Source organism: Heterocephalus glaber, unplaced genomic scaffold (assembly GCF_053883595.1).
Source record: "Heterocephalus glaber isolate CG9 unplaced genomic scaffold, H.glaber_assembly_v1.0 deba00001497, whole genome shotgun sequence".
Classification (NCBI taxonomy): Eukaryota; Metazoa; Chordata; class Mammalia; order Rodentia; family Bathyergidae; genus Heterocephalus; species Heterocephalus glaber.
In genome coordinates this window covers 44,976,460-44,999,736 of record NW_028258320.1, presented here as the reverse complement: position 1 = coordinate 44,999,736, position 23,277 = coordinate 44,976,460, and the positions used below count along the sequence as shown (strand labels likewise).

Genomic DNA, 23,277 nt, shown 5'->3' with positions numbered 1-23,277 from the left:
ATTATCCTACTTAATATCTCTAGCCTATAAAAAGTGAAAACCTGAAGGTTTGTGCCCATTCTGGAGCCTGTTTATATGTAATTCTTTGTCCAAGAAACGTAATGATATTGTCTCTTTCAATATGTCTCAGTTATTCAGGCAAAAGGACTGCATTTTTAAAAGCAATTTGAATTTCTTTCATATCTAGTGAAGCTTACTATGTTCCCGAATTCAAGGAGTCTAAATTGTATGTGGATTCCTTCTCATTCATTCTCTCCATTTGTATCTTCCTCTATTCTCTCTTCCAAACCTGCTCCTCTGCCTAGACACTCCTGAAGAAAACCCTTATTTCCCTACGTACAAATTCCCTGAACTTCCTGAAATCCAGCAAAATTCTGAAGGTACCATAAATTTAGACGGTATATCTGTTGTCCTAACCTTAAATTAGTTCTTAGAGTTCCATTATAGGCATAAGATTTGGCTTTTAACTTTTTATATAGTTGTTTTTGGTTAGTGAACATTTTATTTCATTCCTTTGCATGATGTGCTATATTAAAACAACTAAGTCCTTTCTAATTTATTAATCTATTTTTGAGTGTGATGCCTGTGTGCTTTAATAACACTAAAATAGGTAATCATTCAAAAGAGTCAACTGGGAATTGTCAGGTCCTACACTTCATGGTGGGTAGTTTCACAATCCACTACTTTTTCTGCTACAGAGGACAATCCTTATACTCCTACATACCAGTTTCCTGCATCTACTCCTAGTCCTAAATCTGAAGGTAACTAAAGGAAAATTTTGTGCCTCCTTTTGTATTGGTGCTCTTATTTTCTTTTTTATCTTGGGGTTTTTCTGGTGGCTAAAGGCTGTCTCCCATTTATTTGCTTCCCTGTAATCTTGTGTTTTGTGGTGTTGTCTCACTCCTTGCTGGCTGTATCCCTAGAGTCTATCCAGATGGTATTTTAATCCTGTTCCCTGAGAGTTTACATTATTAGTGAAATTATAGCTTAGCTATAATGCTTCAAAAAGCTACTTGTCCTATATCCAGGGCCTGATATCTGGGGTGGTCCCCTGGGTTGGTGGCTGGACAGTGACTCAGCAACACAGTCATTAATATGGATGGGCTGGGGTGGACCTAGCAGCTCTCAACAATGGAAACATTACCAGGTTCCTGTGTGTGCAACTGACTTGTCACCAGACCCCTTTTGTCATAGGCCCTTAGGTTGTCTCTCTTTGATTAGGAATTCCCAAAGAGATAAAAGATTTAGTAATGGTAGGAAATTATATCTCTTGAAACTAAGGATTTGGGCAAGCTGGAAAACATGACATCAAAGAGCTGGGTAGGGATTTGTCCTGGTTGAGAGAATAGCCACGGCTGTATTGAACAGATACTTTTTTCTGGGGCAAAAAGGCCAGATGTCAAAGAAGCTTCTGAAAGATTAGGTAGCAATACCTTGAGAATGATCACTCTAACAGAGATTTTGTCTGATCTTTGGTGGAGTGACCCAGAAAAAAGGGGGTGGAGGAGTATAGAGAAGGAAATTCTGTTAAATGTTCTGAGATCATAGTTGAGTACTCTTACCTTCATTCAGTAGTGAGGAGCACTTGCTGTGTGCAATGCACTGTCCCAGGAACTGAGGACAGTGCCATAAATAGGAAATGTATTCTGTCCTCAGAAGTGCACATCTGTCAGGTTGTTGGAAAAGGCCACTTCAGCCTTGTCCTTCCCTTATATAAGATATAAGGGCAATTGGAAAGCATAGGTCCAGGAGGCTATAGAAAACTTGCTGGCACACAGTAGGTACTCAGTAATACTTTAGGAATGTAATGAGTGAAGACTTTGGTTCTCTTTTAGAACCCCAGTGCCACCATCTCAATGCTCCTCTGCTGTACTCAGCTCAGCCAGCCATCACTGTAGTCCTCTCATCACCGGTAGTCATTCACTAGACTGTTGCGGACCACTTATTATGCATGAGATGGCACAATGAGATAGGTTTGATCCAGGATTAGTTAAAATACTGTTGTCTATTTTTGATCTATCTCATATGTTCTAGTCAGTGGTTTCCAACTGTTTCATACCTGGGACCTATTTTGAATGAAAAGTCTACCAAACAAACCCAGACTTAGAAAACTAAAAGCTGTTAATTGTGATCGGTGACTTCTTTACCACCACCAAGAAATTATCTAGTCTTTCTGTCTCAAGGATGCTGACCTGAGCCAAAAGCACTGCTGAAGAAACAGTTGAATTTGGTGAGGAAGTTTTGGTTTTTTTTTAGGGTAATTTTGATTAATTGCAATAATTGATTTGTGCTTTATCTGGATACACAAACCCAAGCCATTCATAAGATTGGGCTCCCTGGTAGATCAAGGCGACAGAGACTATGTGGAAGGTGCCATATCCCATGGACACCAGCAGAGGCAGGCCTCTTGGAGAAGTCCTGTGGAGAGGGACAGTGGCTCAGACTGGAAGATTGCCTCAGACTCGTCACAAACAGCACCCATGGTGTCCTTTGTCAACTTGGCTATGGGTCTCAAGACAGGATTTCATGGCCTCTTACCCAGAGCTCCTGTCTCTTCAGCCACCACATCTCGCAATCCTGGCTGATGATAGTCTCTGCTTCTTGGTACAAGTCAAATCTGGCACAAGAAGGAAGTGAGGTAATTTTTCCTAGAGGCATAAACAGTAAAGAATGACATGGAAATTTGTCATATATATTTAAAAGCAGAGCTTACTATATATATTTTTTCTTTTCAAAGACCAAAAAAAGAGAAATGGCCTTAAAAAAAGAAAAAGTAGGGCCAGGAATTTAGCTCAGTGGTTCTGCCGCCTGCCTTGCAAGTGCAAGATCCCGAGTTCAATCCCCCGTACGCTCCCCCCCCCAAAAAAAAAACAAAAATAAAAAGTAAAAAATTAGGTTGGACATAAAAAATTCATACTAACAAAGATGATTGTACTTTAACACAAGTTTCTTAGACGTTGTCTTCCCTGGAGATCTTTAAAAATAGAGTAGATTCTATCTCACACCCCCATCTGATGACATATCCAGGCAGAGATCAGTTAGACAGAGGTCTTTTACAAATGAGGGAAACATTAGAGCTAGATAATTTTTTAAAAAACTGTTGGGTTTTAACTTTTTTTGTCTTTAAGTTTCACAAGATTCTGGATTTCTAGATCCATGGTTTATAGTCTTGATATCTGTGAGCTCCAGCTGAGTCTCCTCAACCCTGTCTGTGGGCTCCTGTGGGCTCCTGATAGGTAATCCTGGGCTTTATATACTCCCCATCCCTTTTTTTGTGGTATTGAACCCAGGGTCTTTGCACTGAGCTATAACCCCCAGCTTTTATTTTTTTTGAGACAGTTGCCCAGGCTGGGCCTCTCAGAGTGCTGGAATTACAGGCGTGTGCCACAACGTCTAGCTCTGTGCACTCCCTTTTTGACATAGGAAAGATTTTATGCCTTTCAAAGAAAGGTATTAAAGACACATTAGTACTTAGCAGAAGTTCTGCCCATTAATTTTAATATGCATTAAGAAATAGACAGCTTTAATAAGAAATGGGAGGGCCAGGGCTGTTGCTCAGCAGCACAGCACCTGCCTGGCAAGTGCAAGGTCCTGAGTTCAGTCCCCAGTACCAAAAACAAAAAAGAAAGAAAGAAATGGGGGGCCTTAGTAGTTCAGAGTCTGTCTCTGGGAGAGAAACTTGTTGCCACTGTTGTTTTATTTTGTTTAATTTAGAGTCTGGAACTAGAATTATCTCTAATCACCCTATCAAAGCCTAGCCTGAGGGCTGCTACCTCTGTCTAAATTCTGGTTGTTGATCCAGTTTAGAAAAGACCCTTCTAAATATCTCAAAACTGACTCTCTTCAAATAGCCAGGACCATGTGAAAGTTTGTTTATGCTGGCTTAACAACCTTCTTTCCGCGCCCCCCCCCCCCCCCCCCCAGTATAGTGAACAAGTAAATTTTTAGCCAGACCTTTGGGAGATAAACAGAATGATCATGTTTTAATCAATGTAGTTTAAAATGTACTTTAAAAAAACCAACCTCTGTAAATTCCAGCAAAGAGAAATTCCTTCTAATAATTTTATGATTGTGGAGACTGCTGTATGTTACAAACACGCACCTTTTGTTTAATAGATCGGAGGGCAGAAGGACGAACTGTGCAGAAGCAGCTTCAGAAATGTAGATTCCTTCCCTTCCCTGCCTGCCTTCTGATTTAAGGACAGCAGCATAGTGTGGGCACCTCTAGGGCCCACAGTCATATAATCTTGTTGATGGTAGTGATTTTTTTTTTTTTTGGTACTGGGTATTGAACTCGGGTCCTTGCACATGTGGGGCAGGTGGTGGAACCACTGAGCTAAATCCCCAGCCCGATGGTAGTGATTTTAACCACTGCTGTGATGACTGTCACTACTATTTATTGAGCCTTACCTTATACAGTATAAGGCTCTGCTCCATCACTATTGCTATCTCGGCTTTATACACTTCCAGCCATCCCTTGAGTAACTTTTCATATCATCAGTGTAGAGTATGAGGCTCAGGGAGATTAAGTACTTATGTGCAAGATCACACAGTAAGTGGTAGAACCAGGATTCAGACCCAGGTCTATGGGGCCCCCAAACATGGACTTTTTCTTACTTTGCTGCACTGCTCTGCTGATTCCTTCCCCTCTCCTCATACACTGTATGTTTTTGGTTGTCCCCTTCTTGCCAAAGATTCTTTGACACTTCACTCCAGGCATCTGATTTCCCAAGTCAGTCCTGCCTCAGGTTGCAGATGTTTCCTGGGATAGTGTCTGGAAACATGAAGTTAGAAAAGCTCCCTAAGTGATTGGGATGCATGGCTATGATGAAGAACTTCTAGAAAGGAGGAGTGCTGCCTTTCCCCAGCCCCTAAAGAGTTGAAGATATTTGCCCAGATACAATTTTGGGAATTTGGATATAGGATTAGGTTTGAGAAATGCAGTTTAAAAAGAGCTAGTCTTTTCACTAAGAATATGACTAAATGATGTTGGCTCATTTGGCACATTTGATTTCAAGAAAACAACTTCATTTTCAGATGATGCCTCAGAATCTGCAGCAAATCCAGGTAACTGATGTGGTACTTCATGATCTATGGCCTATGAGAACCCCTTGGAGCACATCAGAATGAAAGACTGCCACAGCAGAGGAAAAGTTCTAGAGACCAACTTTCTCCCTGCCACCCAAGACATCATCTCTGGACATAACCAGGATGTGTGTGGTGTTATGGTGGTCTGTCTCATCATGGTCTTTCCTCATTCCTAGATGAGCTTGCCCTAAGACAAAGATTTAAAAGGCTAGGTTTCTGTAGTTAAGTGAAAATAATCCTCTGTTAGCCTTGCAAGATTTCAAAAAATAGCCTTATTTTGCTTCAGTTCAAGCAAATCATTCTATTGTGAAGAAGCTTGGCAAGATTTGTGTCTCCTGACTCAAACTTTGGTTAGTACTGCCCAGAGGAGGGGCTGAGCAGTTTACAGTAGTCACCTTTGCTCTCCTTATGAGAGCTGCCCAGATGGTCTCTCTAGCAAGTGCAGAAGTCTTTGGTCTGTAGGATAGCTAAGAAACAAAACAGTTACTCCCTTTCCACCTTCAGGATCCAGGAATCTGATAGGAGATAAAATGGTGAGTCACTTTTCAGCCCAGGAGTCCTCCCAGACCTTCTCTTCTGACTCTTTTTCTGATCTACCTCATCTCATCTTCAAAATTCTATTTTTTTCTAAATATGTCATTTGCAGCTACTCTACACCCTACCCTGCTCTCTTTCTCATCCCTTGAAATCTTTAATTAGCTTAAAGGTTAATTGTTATTAATAAAAACAAACAATTTTGTGACTCCACAAGATTGCAGACTTCCTGGTTTTCTTACTCCTTCTTGCCTCTTTTGCTTACTTTTCCTCTCCCATCCCATATCTGTGTACCTATTTCTACATACATCTCTTTTTCCTTGACTGTTTTTGTTTTGGATTTGTATACATGTCTGTCTTTTTCATTTTTTCTTTACTCTCCCTAAATAGATGGAGTAAAGCCTGAGAATTATGCTGAGCTGCAAAAAGATTGTGTTAAAAATGAACCAATAAAGCTGAGTGCAGTGGCACCCAGCTACTTAGGTGTTTGAGACTGAAGGATCAGTTGAGCGCAGGAGTTCAAGAGACCAGGCTGGCCAACAAAATGAGACCCCGTGTCCAAAATAAAGGGCAGGGGAGGAGTTGAAGTTGTAGCTCAGTGGTGGTAGAGTGTGTGCTTAACATGCATGGAGACTCTGGGTTCAATCCCCAGCTCCAAAAAAGCAATTAGTATTAGAAAAATAATTTTAGGTTTGAAGACCTAAGAAGGGCTTAGAATGGAAATCAGATGATACAGGCAGTGGTAATGCAAATGCTGACGTTTTGCATGCCATTTTGGTCAATTATATAGTATTTAGCAACCAGCATTTTCTTCACTTTAAGATTTTTTTTGAATTCTAAACAAATAAACAAAAATAAACAATAGCAACAAAACCCACAGTTGACTCAAAGCAAGCGATTTAGAGGCTCAGTTAAAGTCATTGTGGTTGAAAAGGCAACTGTGTAGCTCCTGGCAGTTTTAGGGGGTTGGCTGTCCCCAAATTGAGTTATCAAGGACAGACTGCCAAAGGCTGTGGGAAAAAAATCACTGATGTGTCAACATCAGAGCTCAGCAGAGCCCTTCAGGACCCCGAAGTAAGTTGTTCACCTTGTGCGAATCCTGCATAGTATCCAAACTTCTTGGAATCACTGGCATAGGAAGTCTGGAATGTTGTTGCCAAGGTTTGATGTCTGCTGCTTGGTTCCCTAAGGAGTACAAATAGCATGTGGCTCTACCATGAGGGACCACAGGATTCCAGATCAACTGAATCTGCTGTGGTCTTGTGTAAAGAACCCTTGGAGAAATGAGGATAGGCTTTCGGATGTTAGTTCATAGACAATTTGAGAAATGTTTTACTTATTGTGTCTCAGCTATAGTTAATCTCTCTGTCTCTCTCTTGGCTAGATCTCGTGTATAGAAATCAAGTGAGTGTTCCTTATACTCAATTTTCCCACTCCTTGGTATTACTCACTGCCTACCCGTTTTCCCCAGTGAAGTTGTAGCTTACTAGGAGAAAGTTTCCAAAAGCAACAAATGGGAGATGTAGCAAAAGTGACTAATTATTACCCATTTTCCCTGGAGACCAGCAAGACGAGAACTACGAGTTTGAGGAGGTAAACTCAGAAAACTTATTTAAGCATCACCCATGGTAGGATGATAGAGAAAAATAGACCAAAATCATCAGGGTCTAGAGATTGGCCTGGCCAACTGGGCACATGAGTTTTAGGATGACACCTTTTCTCTGCTTCTTCCATAAAAAAAATAATAATGGAATAGTCTTTCACTTTTCCCAAGATTGGGCATATGAAATGGGTGAAAGAACAAAGCAGCCATCCCTGTCATAGCACTAAAAGCAACATAGAAAGTGGAGTCAGAAAGATCTTGAGTCCATTCCTGCTTTATATCTTTCTCTTTGTGCAGCTGAGGACAAATTTTCTAACCCTCCTTGGGCCTTGATTTCCTTATATGTAAAATGATGTATTTACTTCCTTCTGGAGTTTTTAAAAGGTTTGAGTGAGATGATATTAATAAATTTTTAGCTATTATTAAGAATGGGAACACTTAATGAGAGCTATTATTATTTATTCATTAGGTGAGGTAAAATTTCCTTACATTAGATTTGTAAGACAGATGTCAAAAATTAAGAGTAAATTAACATCTCCTGCAGCTTTTCTAATTGCTAAAGTTGTTCAGATGAGTCTGTTCAGCTTTAGTTTGCCCTCTTAGAAGTCCATGGGCTGAAATCTGCATTAGATCCCTGGGACGTAATGAAAAGCCTGTTACAGAGACTCCTGCCCTGTGTTAGGCTTGGGTGGGTGAGATTTCTTTTTCTGTCGACACCAGATAAAAAATAGCTTTGAGAACATTCAGTCATTCAGCCTTTCCTATTGCCCTCTTCCTCAGCTTTCCTACTTTTCCTTCTGATTTTCAAAGCGCATAAATTATGAAACTCCTCAAGCAGGGCTATTTTTCCATCTTATAAAAATTGTTCCTCATTGTCTTCTAATAAGTCTAAAATTCCACAGAAGAAAACTCTAGGGAGCATTTGTTTTAAGTTCAGAATTTATACTTTTTTGAATATTTAAATGCCATTCCTCTCATAACCTCTAGATTCATGAACCAACTAATAGTTAAAAATTAACCTTTGCTTTACCACAAACTGATAGAATAATTTTTCCTCTAATCAGAGAGGTACAAGATTTTGAGCTAAAATACTAAGCTGGATTTAAAGCAGTAGTATATTACTTACTAACCAAGCTAACTTTTCATTTGGGATAGACACCATTTTTTTCTAGTCAAGTTCCCACAATCAAAGCTGACTTTTAGTTTAGTTTAGTGTAGTTTTTTTTTTAAATATCATGGCATTTTATGAGTATAATAATCATAAGTCCTGTTGAAAAACAACAGCCACAACAAAAACTGGCAACACAAAATTCTTCAGAACAGTCTTTAAAAAAATATATTTCTGGATCCCATTTTATCCTTCCCCTGCTCTATTTTCATAAGTTAATGTAAATAAATTTGCACATTCCATTTATAATTTATTTAGCTGTGTTAGTAAAGAATTCTAAGCCCTGTCCAACATTGATGTTAACTGATTCATATCCTTAAAAGGAAGGAACGGGGAAGAGGGAGGTAAAGATACCTTGGTATCTGATGCCTGTCCATTGTGGCTGAGGGAGACCTAGGACAGATAAAAGTGAGGAGAAGAGAGGGGACAAAAAAGGAGATAGAGAGGCCGTCTTTGAATACCAATTTACTGAAAATAATAGCAGCGTTAGCTTTACATTTCATAAAATACTTTGACCTTTTCCACTCTGAAAGTTAAAGTGATTTGCATAGAAACAAGGAGTTGATTAGCACTTTGTCATTTATATAGCACATTAGCTTCTTTGACTTGTCCCTGCGGGTGGGTCCTGTGCTTTGCTAAAGTGGTTACAAATTTTAAGAGAAGGAATTGGGTCTTCATTCTGTGATCATTAATTCCAAATTTGGATAAGCAAGATATCAGATAATGGGAAAGTCTCTTTTAGATTCTTTTTGGAGTAATGCTTTGGAAGGATTGTCAAGGATATAGTGACTAAATTTCTGCATTTTTACAGCAGATCCAGTTTAGACATCTCTTATCATATGACTATGGTCCGATTTTTTAGTTTAAAAAATAACAGCCACTTCCATGAGGGGTTCAGATCTTGTTTCCCTTCAGCAAGTTTTAGAGCCCTAGTGTTCAGCTTACTTAGGGATGTCTGGTATGAAATCGGAAAGCCTTCTCACACCATAGAAACTCCTGTGAGTTTGATTTGTTCCAGTCACAATTGAGATACTTGCCCCAAGCAGTCCCTTTGCAAAGCAGATGGTATAACGACATTGCTCACATGTAAAAACAGGTTGAGATGGAATCAAAACAAATCATAATGCAGATTTTCTCTGTCTCTTCCTATAGCTACAAAACCTTTTTATTAATGATGTTGTTTCTAGAAGTGTAACATCTAAAGCAGGTCAAAGCTGAGGAGGTAGCTAGTAACCACAACAGCTAGGTCTCTCTTCCCACCCACTAGCAGTCTCAAAAAGCTCAGGAATTAGGCCTGTTGGGACTCCATGGGACTCAGCAGGCAAGGCCAGAGACTGAGTGTGAGCAACCAGTTCCATCTCAGCTCCCATTCCTACTCAGCCAGACTTGGGATTCTGCATTCCAGCTTTGGTGGTAGAGATTCTCTTGGGGAGGACCTTCAGCTATTTGATCCCATTTATTTCCCAGGGATAAGCAGCAGTCATCCACCAAGCACTGTGAATACCTTGTCTGGACTGCAGGTCCTATGGGGTTAGGTGGACTCTGCAAATCTTACTCCTCTCCACTGTGGTCTGCTGTGTTGTATAGCTTCCAGCATTTGGTTCTTCCTTTTTCCACTGGGTTCCCTCGTGTGTCTGGATGCCTAGATGTGGTACAAGACTGTGGAAGTGGGGAACATGCACCTTGCTTTTCCTACCATACCCCACTTTTCCTAATTATATTCTTTTTTTGTTCACTAGATGATGATTCAGATCTATACTCTCCTCGATATTCCTTTTCTGAAGACAGTAAGTGACTGAATTTCCTGGTTGTGGGGGAGAAAAGGAAGATTATGGATGAGGGAAGATCTCTTTTGGCTTTAGTTTTCATTGGTTTTAAAAGTCTTTTGTGTGCACTTTCTTTCTCCAGCAAAATCTCCCCTTTCTGTGCCTCGCTCAAAAAGTGAGATGAGCTACATTGATGGTGAGAAGGTGGTTAAGAGGTCAGCCACACTCCCCCTCCCAGCTCGTTCTTCCTCACTAAAATCCAGCCCAGAAAGGTGAGTGCTTCCTTGTCTTATGTTCATCATTGGCAGCCAGTGCCTCCTGAACATTTATTGAGACCCAGGAGCCTCCTTTCTTAGAAACTTGGGAACTTGGAATTTGAATCCCTGCTGTCACCTATCAGCAGTGACTTATTCTTTCTGGGTCTCAATGTCCTTATCTGAAGATGGGGATGATAATAATAGCATGACTTCTTGTTACAAATGTTGCAAGAATAAAATCAGACAGTGCATGTTAACATTCCTAGTATGCCTGGCTCATTGTGTGGGCTTAATTAATGTTAACTATAATTATCATCACTTTCTACCCTTCCACAAGAAAAATCTCAACTACAAGATTTGTCATGTATTTTCATATTATGTGCACATACTAAATCTGTGTTTACATATTCATAGTAAAGAATATAATTTTAAAATAAAGCCAAACTTCTTAATGTCAGTTTACTTGTACACCCTGTATTATTGAGGCACAGTGCTTGGACTTCTTCTAATGACAACATTAGTTATGTCTTAATTCCTGTACAGAACAACCCAGTTTTCTTTTATTGCATTATTGCCTCTAAAGATGCCCTATGAAACAACCATGTCATATTATCTGGACAAGTGTCCCATGCATTTTCCATCCCCAGTCAATATCTATACACAGAAGACTTGGATGGATGAGACTATTTCTTTAAATATACATCTAGTTTCACCCCCCGTGCCTTCAAAAAACCCCATACGTACCAAAGTGGCATCTATCTTAGAAGTGGTATAATTAATTTGAAAGGAAGGTTGAGTACTCAAAAATCTTTTATAGGAGCATTCATTAGGGAACCTAATGGGTACATTTCATACAGATTGAACCAGATGTTACAGAAGAATAGAAATATGTGCAAATCATTGTCCTGCCATGAAGAAATTTTTAGCTTTACCTCAAAATTGAAATATGACCACAGTGTGAAGTGCAGTAATATACATGCATAAACTCTCTGCAGACAATTTCTAAGAATTCATTTTCTGAAACCCATTTCTGGATGGCAGCTTAAGAATCTGGGCCAAAGACTGAGCAGGGTAGGATGTGGAATGGGGTGGAAAAATGGTTATAGTAACAATAGTGTTTATCAAATAGTTGCCAAGAGGCTAGTGCTCTGCTCAGTAATTTACATGTACCGTCTCATTTAATCTGTATAACACCTCCTACTTTCAGAAGAGGAAACTGAGGTTCCAAGAGGTAAAGTCACCTATAAAGTCACCTACCTAGCAGGTGATATAGCAGGGATTTGAACCATACTTGACTGGATCTAGGACCTGGATTCTCTCTCTGCACTAGCATGAGTAGGAGGTATAGACCTGTTTGGGGAAAGATAAACTCATGAGAACAGAGCAAGGTGAAAGATTTTCCCGGGGCAAGCTTTGCTTCTGTTCTTCCCTTCTTCCTTCTCCTCTTCTCTCTACTTCCTGAGGCATGGCTTTGAGCATAGGATACCTCAAACCCTTTGTGAAGTGAAGAAAGAAATTTAATTGTTTGTTTTGGGAAGGAAGCCAGCACAACTAAATTGTTCACGCTTGACTCTGATTTTATACTTTGGATATAACAATTCCTTACCACAGCCAACCAAAGTCAGACCATGGGAGAAGCTGATGCCAGTTTTTATGTAAATAGCTCTAATAAGGTTTTCTTTCTACAGAAATGACTGGGAGCCCCCAGATAAGAAAGTGGATACCAGAAAATACCGGGCTGAGCCCAAAAGCATTTATGAATATCAGCCGGGCAAGTCTTCTGTTCTGAACAACGAAAAGATGGTAATATACATATGAAAGTTCTTTTGTTTCACTCTGCCCATGTTCTTTAATCTGGGTGCATTGTGTAGTTGGATTATATTCTTTTTTTTTTTTTGGATTATATTCTTTCCATCTTGAAATAGACTTGCTTTATTTAGAAGACAATGAAAATATGAAGTATTTTTACTCGTTTCATTTTTGCAGGTGTTCATAAAATAACTCCTGAGAGCTTGCTTTTAAAGAATCCTCTTATTGTGCCTCTGTTATGCCTTTTGTGCATGGTTTTAACTAATTTAGATTTTTCTGCTAACATAAAGATTGATTTTGCTGCTGCTTTTTTTTAAAAACAAAAAATCTAACCTTTAATTTATCAGGCTAGAGTCAAGTCAGGATTTTTAAAAAGTGATTCTTATTTGAACATGCATAAATTTTGTAGAAGCTACTAGTATGTCAGTAAAAGCTAAATAATTAATAGGATGTTATATCTTGAGGAAAAATCCAGGCCATCAGAATGTGTCTTTGGGTCTTCCTTTTTTGATAAGTGCAAGGTTATATTCAGTCTAGTTTTTGGTTCCTTACACAAGTTTAAATCTCCAGACAATAGTGGGAAAATGACCTATGTAGGCATAACAGACTGCCCTGGAAAAATGGCCTCTTCTCTGAAACGGGAAGAATTTTTACAAATGGATTCTTTTCATATCTGCCAATCATGCTTCCCTTTATTTACGTTTCATTAGAAAAAGCTGGCTCAGAATTCTGATTGTGGTAAAGGGAGTCTCCAGAGCTCCATAAACGTTGCAGCCCTCCAGCCATGACAGCAGGATGGAATGGTTATGCTGGGGACTGGTTTTTATTACACACTGTTATCACACCACACATAGAATAAGCAGGCCGCTGAAATGTGGATTCAAATTATTTTCCCTCCACACCTTCTGCTCTACATGTTTTTATGGAATAATTGATTTAACTTTTTCGAAAATAAAAATGTGACATCTTTAAAAGCACAGAGGTATAAGTAACTGTAATTAGGAGAGAAGGTCAACAGTTCACAAATGGTTTTAGAGTTGGCATTCTTCAGCATTTACTGTGCACCGCAGTTATTTTAAGCAGAAAATTCGGAGACAAGAAGCGGATCTTTCCTTAGCGCCCCTTTCATTGGAGGGTTTCAGCCTGTTAGTTCCTAGTAATGAACATAGATGGTAACCTTTTATCCAGGGTTCCTAGAAAGAAAGTCTTGCTCTTCAGGTAAATTCCTAACTCTTAAATACCCAGCTCACCTTAAGTACTGGAGCCCACCATCATATATTCATACATTTAAATGATTTCAGGGATTCTGTAGGCCTGTGGATGCTTGTGTTTTCGCAATACTGTGTGACCATTCATAGATTGTCATGGCTGTTACTAAAGATATGTTTTATTAATTTCTCCTTTGTTTTTATTTTCTTTCCTAGTAACTTAAATATCTTTCAGAACTGGAAAACAGCATCATAATTTTGTTTTCCTCATTGATATTACAATGGTCCAAGTATCTTCCATACCATAGCTTTTGGGATTACTTACATTGATTTTACAAACCCTGGGAAATAACATACAGTGTCTGACAGGTCTCTCTGGGGAGTGGTGGAGAACACTTATTTGATGGCAAAGCACCATGTGAGTGTTTCTTCACAGGAACTCCTCTGTTGTGCCAGCCTGAGGACCATCCATAACAGGACATAAGCACCAAAGGCCAACAAGGGAGGAGCCCCTCCATCCAATAGTTCAGTTCAGAGCTTTTCACTCAATTCAGGTCTATTCTTCCAAAGAGAAATTTTTAATTTTAGAGAAGAATTTTAGTTTAATCTTAATCTTTTGAATCTACCTTTCACAGTAGATGAATTAGTCTTTTATATTTCATTGTTTTTCTGCTAATTTTATCATATGAACAAAACAGTTGAAATGTGAGTTTTAGTGGGTGAGTCTTGCCTTTTGTATCCAGTATCTGGTTTGCTAGAATTTGAGCATTTCCAAACCCATACATATCTGGGCGAGGGTGTTAACTGTGGTAAATACACAGGTGTGACAGATGTAGAATCTAAGTTTGCTTTTAGATATTTATCTCATTGTGGGAAAACTTACCTTTCTTTTTCCATTCATAGTACTCATGTCTGTTTAACCCTGTCAACCTAAGATATGACTCCAGAGGCACATCTATATGTTTCTAGCAAAAAGGGTTGAATGATAGAGTATTCAGACTGTTAGAACTCAGCTTGCCCCTGGAGCATACCCATACCAACCCAGACCCATATAACACTACTACCTTCAAAATCCCCCATGGATTTACAATTTTGATCACATGTTCACCTACTTGACTCACTCATAAAGGTCTAAATACCACTTGGCCCCTTTTATCACAGTAAAAATCTGTTTTCTTTTCTTCAGCCTTGCAATCGGAGATCTATTGGTTGGTGGCTGCTTTGCCAAAAAAGGCCTTTTTCAGGCTTTATCTCTTTACACTTTAAAGTCCTTTACTGAGCATGATATAAGCTTCATTAAACAAATTATATATAGATAGATAGATAGATAGATAGATAGATAGATAGATAGCTTAACTTTTACACACCAAGCAAGCCCTGGGTTAGATGTTGAGTTCCCTGTTCCCATAGTTGTATAAGTAACACGATATATATTTGAGAGTGCAAAACAAGGGGATTAACCCAATTTGGTTTCTTCCCAGTTCACCATCACTTGCTTCCTTGCCTAGCATTTCATGTGAGTCACCACCCCTGCTTTAGCTTGGTGTTATCCAAAAACTCAGTGAGTTTGTCTCCTATCATTTGGAGTAAGAGAAATAGAATATAATATAGGGTACAAAAATCTGAAACAGGAATTGGAAGATCTGAGTTTTGTTCTAGTTCTGACTCTGTCATATGTCTTGGGGCAAGTGACTTGATCTTTGTGAATGTCAGTGTTTTCATTCATAAATAAAAATATTATCTGGTTTTCCAACCCTAGTGAAATAATTGAGTAAGGCAGTCAAGTATGATAATATGGATATAAGGACTATGAACAAGGTGGGGATGGCAGCTTGTGCCTATAATCCAAGCTCTCTGGGATCCTGAGGCAGAAGGACTGCAAGTTTGAGCCCAGCCTGTACAATTCAGTGACTTAGTGAAAACCTGTCTCAAAATAAAAAATATAAAGGGGTGGGGATGTAGCTAAATGTGAAGGACCAGGGTTCAAACTTCAGTGCCACTGGAAAACAAACAAATAAAAAAAACCTAAAACTGGTATAAAGTGTTAGGCAAATGAACATACCACATTCAGAGATGTACAGCAGAGTTATACCTGATAGACCAAATTCAGGTGTTAGTTCTGTGTGGTGTAGGGTTTTAGCCTTATTTCTGGGCAGTCCGAAGAATGGAGTCTTTTGGATCCAAAGCTCTAGACTCAAGTTGTTTCCTATACCTCCTGATTCTACCCTTGACACATCATTAACCTCATCAGTAAAATAATCTGCACACAGCAGTTGAGAATAAAATGGGTTAATTCTTTCAAGACTATAAGTATCAAAACTTTCAGGCAGTTTCCCAAAAGAGTTGGTACATTTATTTGTTTTAAAGCCTAACCTATTCCCAAGAAGCAGTTTAAAAATACTCTTTGTAAAAATAAACATGAAATAGGTTTCATGAAACTCTATCATATTAGAATCTAGAATGTCCCAGTGTCTAAGCTGCCATTCTCAAATGGTTGTATCCTTGTTGGCATTGTGCCCCATTTCACTGAATAAACAAAAAATCCATTTACCTTTAGGGAGAACAACCTTTCCCCTTAAAGATCAAAGCCCTAGGTCCTCACACATTTGAAAGAGATCAGAAATGCAAGAGGACAGGGCCTGTGTTTCTTATTTCATCTTAGTTTTTGGGTTTTTTCCCTCTTTTTGGTACCAGGGATCAAACTCAGGACCTTGCACTTGGGAGGCAGGCACCAGAACCACTGAGTTAAATCCCTGGCCCAGATTTCATCTTAGTTTAATTTCAGTTAAAAGTTATCTGCTGTATATCCATATCATCCTCTCCCTGTAACAGTAAGTCAAGGCAATGGTACAGATTCTTCTAAGGATCTTGGAGAAGAGGTTGGTAAAGGTCATTAAGACAGTTTGCAGCCTTTTCTACAAGTTACAAAAGGACTATTAACTGATTTGTTAAGAAAAATATATCCAGGAAGAGCTGCTTTGTGATATAGTAGGACTGAAGATATCTACTGAGGGCTCAGCAGCCCTCTTCTGCATACACCTTCCGGGAGATAGCCTGGAAGTGAAGTTCTTATGTGATGTTTTGAATCTTATTAGGAAATACATACATTTTATATTTTAGGTTATTCTAGAAAATCACTATAGTTTTTTTTGTTATTATCAAAAATTTTTGAAACATGTACATGAATGAATTTAAGCCATGACTTTCAAATACTTTTGTCTGATATGAACATAGCTGACATTTATTAAGGGGAAAACTTGATTTGCTTTCCAGACATTCACTTCTGAACTAATTTCTAGAAATACAAGTTCCCCACAGTAAGGTACCAGAAGTTTATACATATTTGATTAAGTAACATGGAATCAAATTATCAGTGTATATGTGATACCTCTTAGAGTTATATAAAGTGAGAAATCTAACTTATTTTTGTAACATAACCCAGAAGTTTTCTTTCCCCTGTTCTGTTATCTGTCTTGTCTAGCTTTTCTGTCACTTAATTTTTTTCTCAGTTCTTTAACATCTGTTGGAATACAGAGTTTATCCTGTCTACTCATCCCCCTCCGATACTTGTTTAAAATGTTTTTTCACTTGTGTCCTTTGTTTTTACTTATACCATCTTTTACTTTACTGTGTTCAAGACATGGTTTCTCACTTATCCATGTGCCATTAAAGATGCAGTATTAACAAATTGGCTTTCATAAGGTGTTGATATTTGTATTTATTTTGAAAATGTTGAGGCAGCCTTGCAAATATGTACTAATACTATACTAGCCCATAAAAACTGTTTGCTCTACTCAGCTGGCATAGATGCTCAATGTTTGGTGTGCTCACCAGTAACTAAGAGTTCTTTGTAAGAGGAAATAATGGCTTTCTTTTTTCCCACAATACTTAAAGTTACTAAGGAATGCTTTTGGACCCATATTTAGATTTTGGACCCATGAACAGCTGCAGTGTGGTACAGAGTTCTCCATCTCCAGTCCATCTGCCTCTGCTGCAGGACTGAGAACGAGTCTCTCACTGCTCCCTACCCCAGTTTCCCTGTTTCCTATTCTTCCTGTTTTTGCTGCTATAAGTAAAAATGGACAATTGCTGCTGTTGAATGCAGTTGCTATATATACCTAGAAACCACTGCATCTCTACTGGCCTGATCCTATGTAATCTTTTCATAATGTTATCCTTCTCTTTCTTCCATTTCCCTATCAACCAACCCCTATAGAGTCGGGATATAAGCCCAGAAGAGATAGATTTAAAGAATGAACCTTGGTATAAATTCTTTTCGGAATTGGAGTTTGGGAAACCGGTAAGTTTAATAGCTTCAGCGGTTATATGCCTTTTTAAATAAAGCTGTTCATGCATTGTTGCTGCTAAAGAATCAGACTGATGTGTAAGGAATTCAGTAAGTGGGGAGAAGTCATGTTGGTTGTCAAGAGCAGGACTATCTCATCTCCAAACTGTGAGCTTTCCTTACTTTACTTCACCAAGAAAAGATAGTGAGTTCCAAAAGTATATCTTACGAGATATCTCAAAGAACACAACTAAATTATTGCTAGTCCTGGGGGACACCCCCCCCCCGCAACTACTGACAAGTATCACGTGCCTTATGGATGCCATTATCTTTGCCATTGGTTCACCACCTTAACCAAAGTCTTTGTAGGATGCTGAAAATAAGGAGGAAAATGCATTACACACTGAGAAACCAGCACTATTTCTGCCTCAGAGAGCACGCATGTGGGACAAGTGGGAGAGCAGGTCAAAAGGGGCCCCTATGCAGGCACAATCCATAAATGCAGCCCCATTATAGGCAACTTCTAGGGAATGATTTCTGTGAGTTAGGGTAATATTTTCCAAAGTTCCGAATGAAGGTTGGAAATTCTAGCAGATTTAGTGTTCAAACTAATGCTCTGCAGCTTCCTTGTAATAGTATCTCTGAGTCGGCATTGGTGATAATTGACTTTGGCATTTAAAGAATGATTTTCTTAGCCCTCAGCCAAAGGAATATCAAATAGAAAGGAGAATTGAGCTCATCCTTACCCTCAAGATGACCCTGGCATTAAAACTCTACTTAATTTAGTTTTAATTATTACAACTACAAAAAGAATTTACAGGTGGAGATGAGAAGCATATGAAAATAAAATATTTTATTAGATATTTGTATGAATTGCTAAATATTGAATCCAACATTTGAATTTTTGTAGTTTGAGATGATAGTTTCATTTGCAGGTAGGAATTAACTTTATAGTTCAGTAAAATGTTAAATTTCACAGCATCACAGCATCCTGCTTGCAGAAACAGGGATTTCTGTCTTTTGATCCCTCCAGGAGACCTTAAGGTGGCAAGTGAGCCGTCCTTGATGAAGAGTGCCACCTAGGGACAGTGGAGAGGAATGAGCCTAGTCCAAACTAAACCCTTCTCTTCCCCATTCTGTAAGGTCTGGAGCACATCCATTTCATCTACTTTCCCTTTTTTCCCCTACTGTTCACCAGCTAGACATCAAAGCTACTTCAGGCAATCTTTTTCATATGCAAGTATCAAGCAATATCTTTACCATTTTCCTTTTCTTCTCTTTCTCAAAACTTGTTACATTATTGTAGGAAAAAAAGCTTCTTTTGACATATATACTGTAGTCTCATCTCCCACCCATAATTTGATTGGTGTATTTAACAGTAACAACATATTTTCATCAAAGAAAGCGAAAGCTTCTAGCAAAACAGTAAAATTTGTTTAAATTATGTGTAATAAAGAGTCCATGCCATTGATTTTTGAAGCCGTTTCAGAGTCTACAAGTTTCTGGCCATCTCATTTGCCAAAACACTGAACTAGTTTTATCTGAAATATTATCTCCTAGGAAAACATTATGAAGATTTTTTTCTAATTAACTGTGATTTGTTTTCCTAAATCTATCATAGGAAACAGTTTTTGTTGACAACAAATAGTATTTCAGTCCCATTATACACTATTTAGACTCAGAGAGAGTAACTTGGGAAATTAACACTGTTTCTTTTGGAAACTATGGTCTGTGGACCACATACCACCTCAAACATATATTGAGAACACAGTCTATTTGTATATTGAGATCTTCATCTTTACCCCATTGCTCTAACTGCCCTTAATTATTTGAAGAATTAAACATGCTTTCCTATAATGGCATTTTTTCTGAAGCCATATGCGTTCTTCACCAAACTTCAGAGCCCTAATGCAACTGCTCCCTTTTGTATAGGTCTTGCTTTAAAAGATAATACTTTTGAAGACTTGCCAAAATATCTTAATCAATGCCCGTATCCTGAGGAACAGCATTGAGAGAAATAGTTCCTTGTAGTTTGAGGCAGACTAAAGGTGGGCTTATTATCTAACTGAACCAACAGGTTTGAGGAGAAAGTGTGATAGGGAGAATTTCCTCCCCCTCTTTTCTTTCCCCTACCCCTGTGGACCACAAGAGTAAGGGATATGAATAAAAATGTGAACCCTAAAAGTTTATTTGGAAATGTTTTCAGCCATTCAGAAGCAGAATGAAATTAAAACTCCTATTGAATGTTGTGGATTATCATTTCTACTTTTAAAATTGTTGTTCATACCAACTCAGGTCCTCTCTCCCCAAGTAAAGCCTGCTAGATCTTTGACACTAGACATTTGCACTGAACTTTTTCTTCCTCAATCAATTTACTTCAAGCCACTCAAACTCAAAATTTCAGCAAGATCCTGGCTTTAATACCTTTTAGCTCAACAAGTTGTTAGAGAATAGTAAATAATTCAAGACTCCAGGGACCATTTTAGAGATGATTATTTAAGACCAATTTAATTTGTAAACATTGTCTTTTTTTTTGCAATAAAAAGATGAATGTGGTTATGTGTGTGACTTTTAAAAGTCTGCTTCCCAAATGAAGTGTTAGAGATGATTTTTGCAGTAAAGAAAGGAATATGGTAATGTGTGTGACTTTTAAAAGTCTGTTTCCCAAATGAAGTGCTAGAGATGAATTATAATTGCTAATGTTACTTACTTTATAGACTGTAGAATGTACATATATGGAGATGACAATACTGAGCTGCTATTGTCTGTGACGAACACACTTTGGAATCAGATTACTTTTCTTTTGCAGATTCATTGCAGGGAACTTGAGCATCAGCTTTTTCTTCTCTTTTTTACTCAGAGTTCTATAGAAATTGACAGGATTTTTGTATAAACTCAAGGCAGAATTTCTGAATGCTGCCATAGGGTCAGTTATAATGAAATTTGCTTAGAATCTCAGGAGCTTTTAATGATCTCCTTTTTCACATCTCCCCAGAGGTCATTATATAAGAAATTTCAACTGTAAGTAGGTAGAACAAAAAAGTCCACTTGGTGGGAGAGAAGCTCCAGGGTTAGAAATGTCTTGTGACTTTTGAGTGTCCTCTGTACTGTACCTCTCCCTTGTTGAACCTATAACAATATCATAGGAGGTTTCCATCTTACAAATGTAGCTCCGATTCTAACATGAAAGTTTAAAAGAGAAAACAAAAAAACCCTCATAGTCTACTGTTTAAATTTTAAGTTAAAATTCTGTTCTCTAGGAAGATGGAAGATGTGTCTCTATGACTAGCAGTATTGTAAAATGTAGTTAAACTGTAAAAGGAGAATTTAAAACTATGAAATTGTCTAATGCATTAATGCCCCTTTTGTGCATGGATTTCCTTGGTACAATCTACAGAAAACAAATTTAGTTCAGTTTACCCTCTATTGGCCAAACCTCTAGGTTCACACAGTTATTGACATTTATTGACAGTGAATTTTTTACATGGGGAAGACTGAAAAATGTAGACTCCCTAGTGTTAACCCTAGTTTGAAAAGAACAATGAGGAATTTGAAAGTTTCTAGTTTTGTTCAAAATCATGTTAGTGCACCCCCCTTTTTTATATTTTCAGTATTTAGAATCCAACAATGATTTATTTGCTCTTTAGACATAGACATAGAAACACATTTACTAGCTAGTGGTTCCAGATTCTCCTGGGGCAAGCAGCCTTGTGTCCTGAAACAGAGTCCCCAGCCCTTTGCTTTGAGTTTGCCTCTCTGTGTTGGTACAGTTCTCCTAGTGTGCCCCTCTTTGTTTGAGCCAGCCTCCATGTTTGTCTTTATGTCTTTATGCTCATTTCTTCATTTCCTCCTCTGCTTCCCGTCAGCCTCCCAAAAAGATATGGGATTATACTCCAGGAGACTGCTCTATCCTTCCTAGAGAGGATAGAAAGGTAATTCAGCTGTGCCGCCTCTGTGGACTGTGTGCGTGTTCTTTAGCTTGGTTAGTGTGAATGTGTTTGTTTTCTTTCTTAAGTCATTTTTTTCTTTAAACTTGGTAACTTTTGTATTTGGCTTGATGCTAAAACTAACAAAGTCTCTAAGACATATACTAATGTTTAGAGGTTTTTAAAATAATTATTCTTCTGACATATAGTATTTGTCACAGTCACCCTACTCTGAAAAGGGAGAAAGTAGGCCTTTCCATAAAGGTAAGTTTTTGTAGTATTTGTAGATTATTAAGTAGATTTTTGAAGCTTTGATACTTCAAGATTCCTATTGTATATACCTAATGTTGTATTCTCTGTTTTCACGTCTTAACTAATTTCTGGTGAGCTCTTGTGATTGAGTCATGCCATCTTGGCCTTACTAAAGTATAACACTTTAAAAAAAACTCATTTTCAAACTTAACTTTCCATTCTTTCTCCCTTTCCTCTAAACTAAAACATTCTTTCTCATCTTTTCTTTCTTGAACCAGACTAATCTAGAAAAAGATCTCAACCTCTGCCAAACAGAGTTAGAGGCAGATTTAGAAAAAATGGAGACGATTAATAAAGCACCCAATTCAAACTCACCACAGGTATTTCCCAGTTTTTCTCATGCCATTGGTTTATTTTCATGCTGTGCTTTGTTTTCTTCTCCATTCTATGGTTTCTAGTAGAATAGAGGTGACAGCCAGTAATGCTGGTTATTTTAAACTGCATGGCTTTTCTGAATTGTGTTTTAGAACCCACCCACTGCCTACCTCCATCCTCATTTCCATCCCTACTAAATTTTTGTTGGGATTCTTTTTGAATTTTATATCTTCCTTAAAGGGGACTTTTCAAATATATGCAGAGTGGCTGGTCATTTTAACTACTCGCCTCCATTTCATGGTCCCTTCCTCTGCTTTCAGCGGGTGACCCTTTTAAGTTCCTTTCCTTTACCTCTGTGTACCTTTTCTCAATTTTGAAGGACGTATTTTTTTTTTTTTTTTTGGCAATTTCCTTGTCTTTTTTGGTATCCCTGGGAGATACCAACCTCAAGAGACATTTTCAAAAACCTAACAGTAAACCAGACACAATGGTGCACATCTGTAACCCCAGTGAACTGAGAAGCTATAGCAAGGATCACAAGTTCTAGAACAGCCTGAGCAACTTAGTAAGACCCTGTCTCAAAAGATAAAAAGGCTGGTGCTATTCATTGGTAGATCACTTGCCTAGCATGTGTGAAGTCCTGTATTGAATTCTCAGTACTGACATAAAAACAAACAAAACAAAAAATTAAAAAAGGGCAGTAGTAATGATTTGGGTTCCTTTTCTGTGCAAGGCATTGTCAGAGCAATAGTACAGTTGTATCTTGGTACACAAACTTAATTCTTAGAGCGATTCTGGTTGCAGAATTCATTCCATGATTCTGGTTGCAACTGAATTCAAGAGAATCATGAAACAAATTATGCGACCAGAATGGTAGAAAGAATTAAGTTCATGAATCAAGGTACCACTGTATTTATAGTTTTAAAGGTCAGAAAGTTATGAAAAAAATGTACTCCGGAGGTCAGCCTGGACATAAGCAAATATTTGAGACTGAACTTGCATTGAT

At 38.3% G+C, this 23,277-nt stretch overlaps 1 protein-coding gene across 50 annotated transcripts in view; it reads left to right on the top strand.

Annotated features, from left to right (window-relative positions):
• The window catches only part of Sorbs1 (sorbin and SH3 domain containing 1), a 227,839-nt gene that overhangs the window by 157,005 nt on the left and 47,557 nt on the right, over positions 1-23,277 (top strand). For 22 of the 50 annotated variants that reach the window (XM_087184975.1, XM_087184962.1, XM_087184996.1 and 19 more), the window contains 8 exons: positions 306-380; positions 699-761; positions 10,133-10,180; positions 10,302-10,431; positions 12,105-12,219; positions 17,650-17,733; positions 21,585-21,650; positions 22,175-22,276. In XM_087184975.1, coding sequence (XP_087041101.1) covers positions 306-380; positions 699-761; positions 10,133-10,180; positions 10,302-10,431; positions 12,105-12,219; positions 17,650-17,733; positions 21,585-21,650; positions 22,175-22,276 — 683 coding nt within the window. The remainder of the gene's footprint in view (positions 1-305; positions 381-698; positions 762-10,132; positions 10,181-10,301; positions 10,432-12,104; positions 12,220-17,649; positions 17,734-21,584; positions 21,651-22,174; positions 22,277-23,277) is intronic. The other 28 variants (XM_087184993.1, XM_087184985.1, XM_087184983.1 and 25 more) reach the window with 12 other exon arrangements.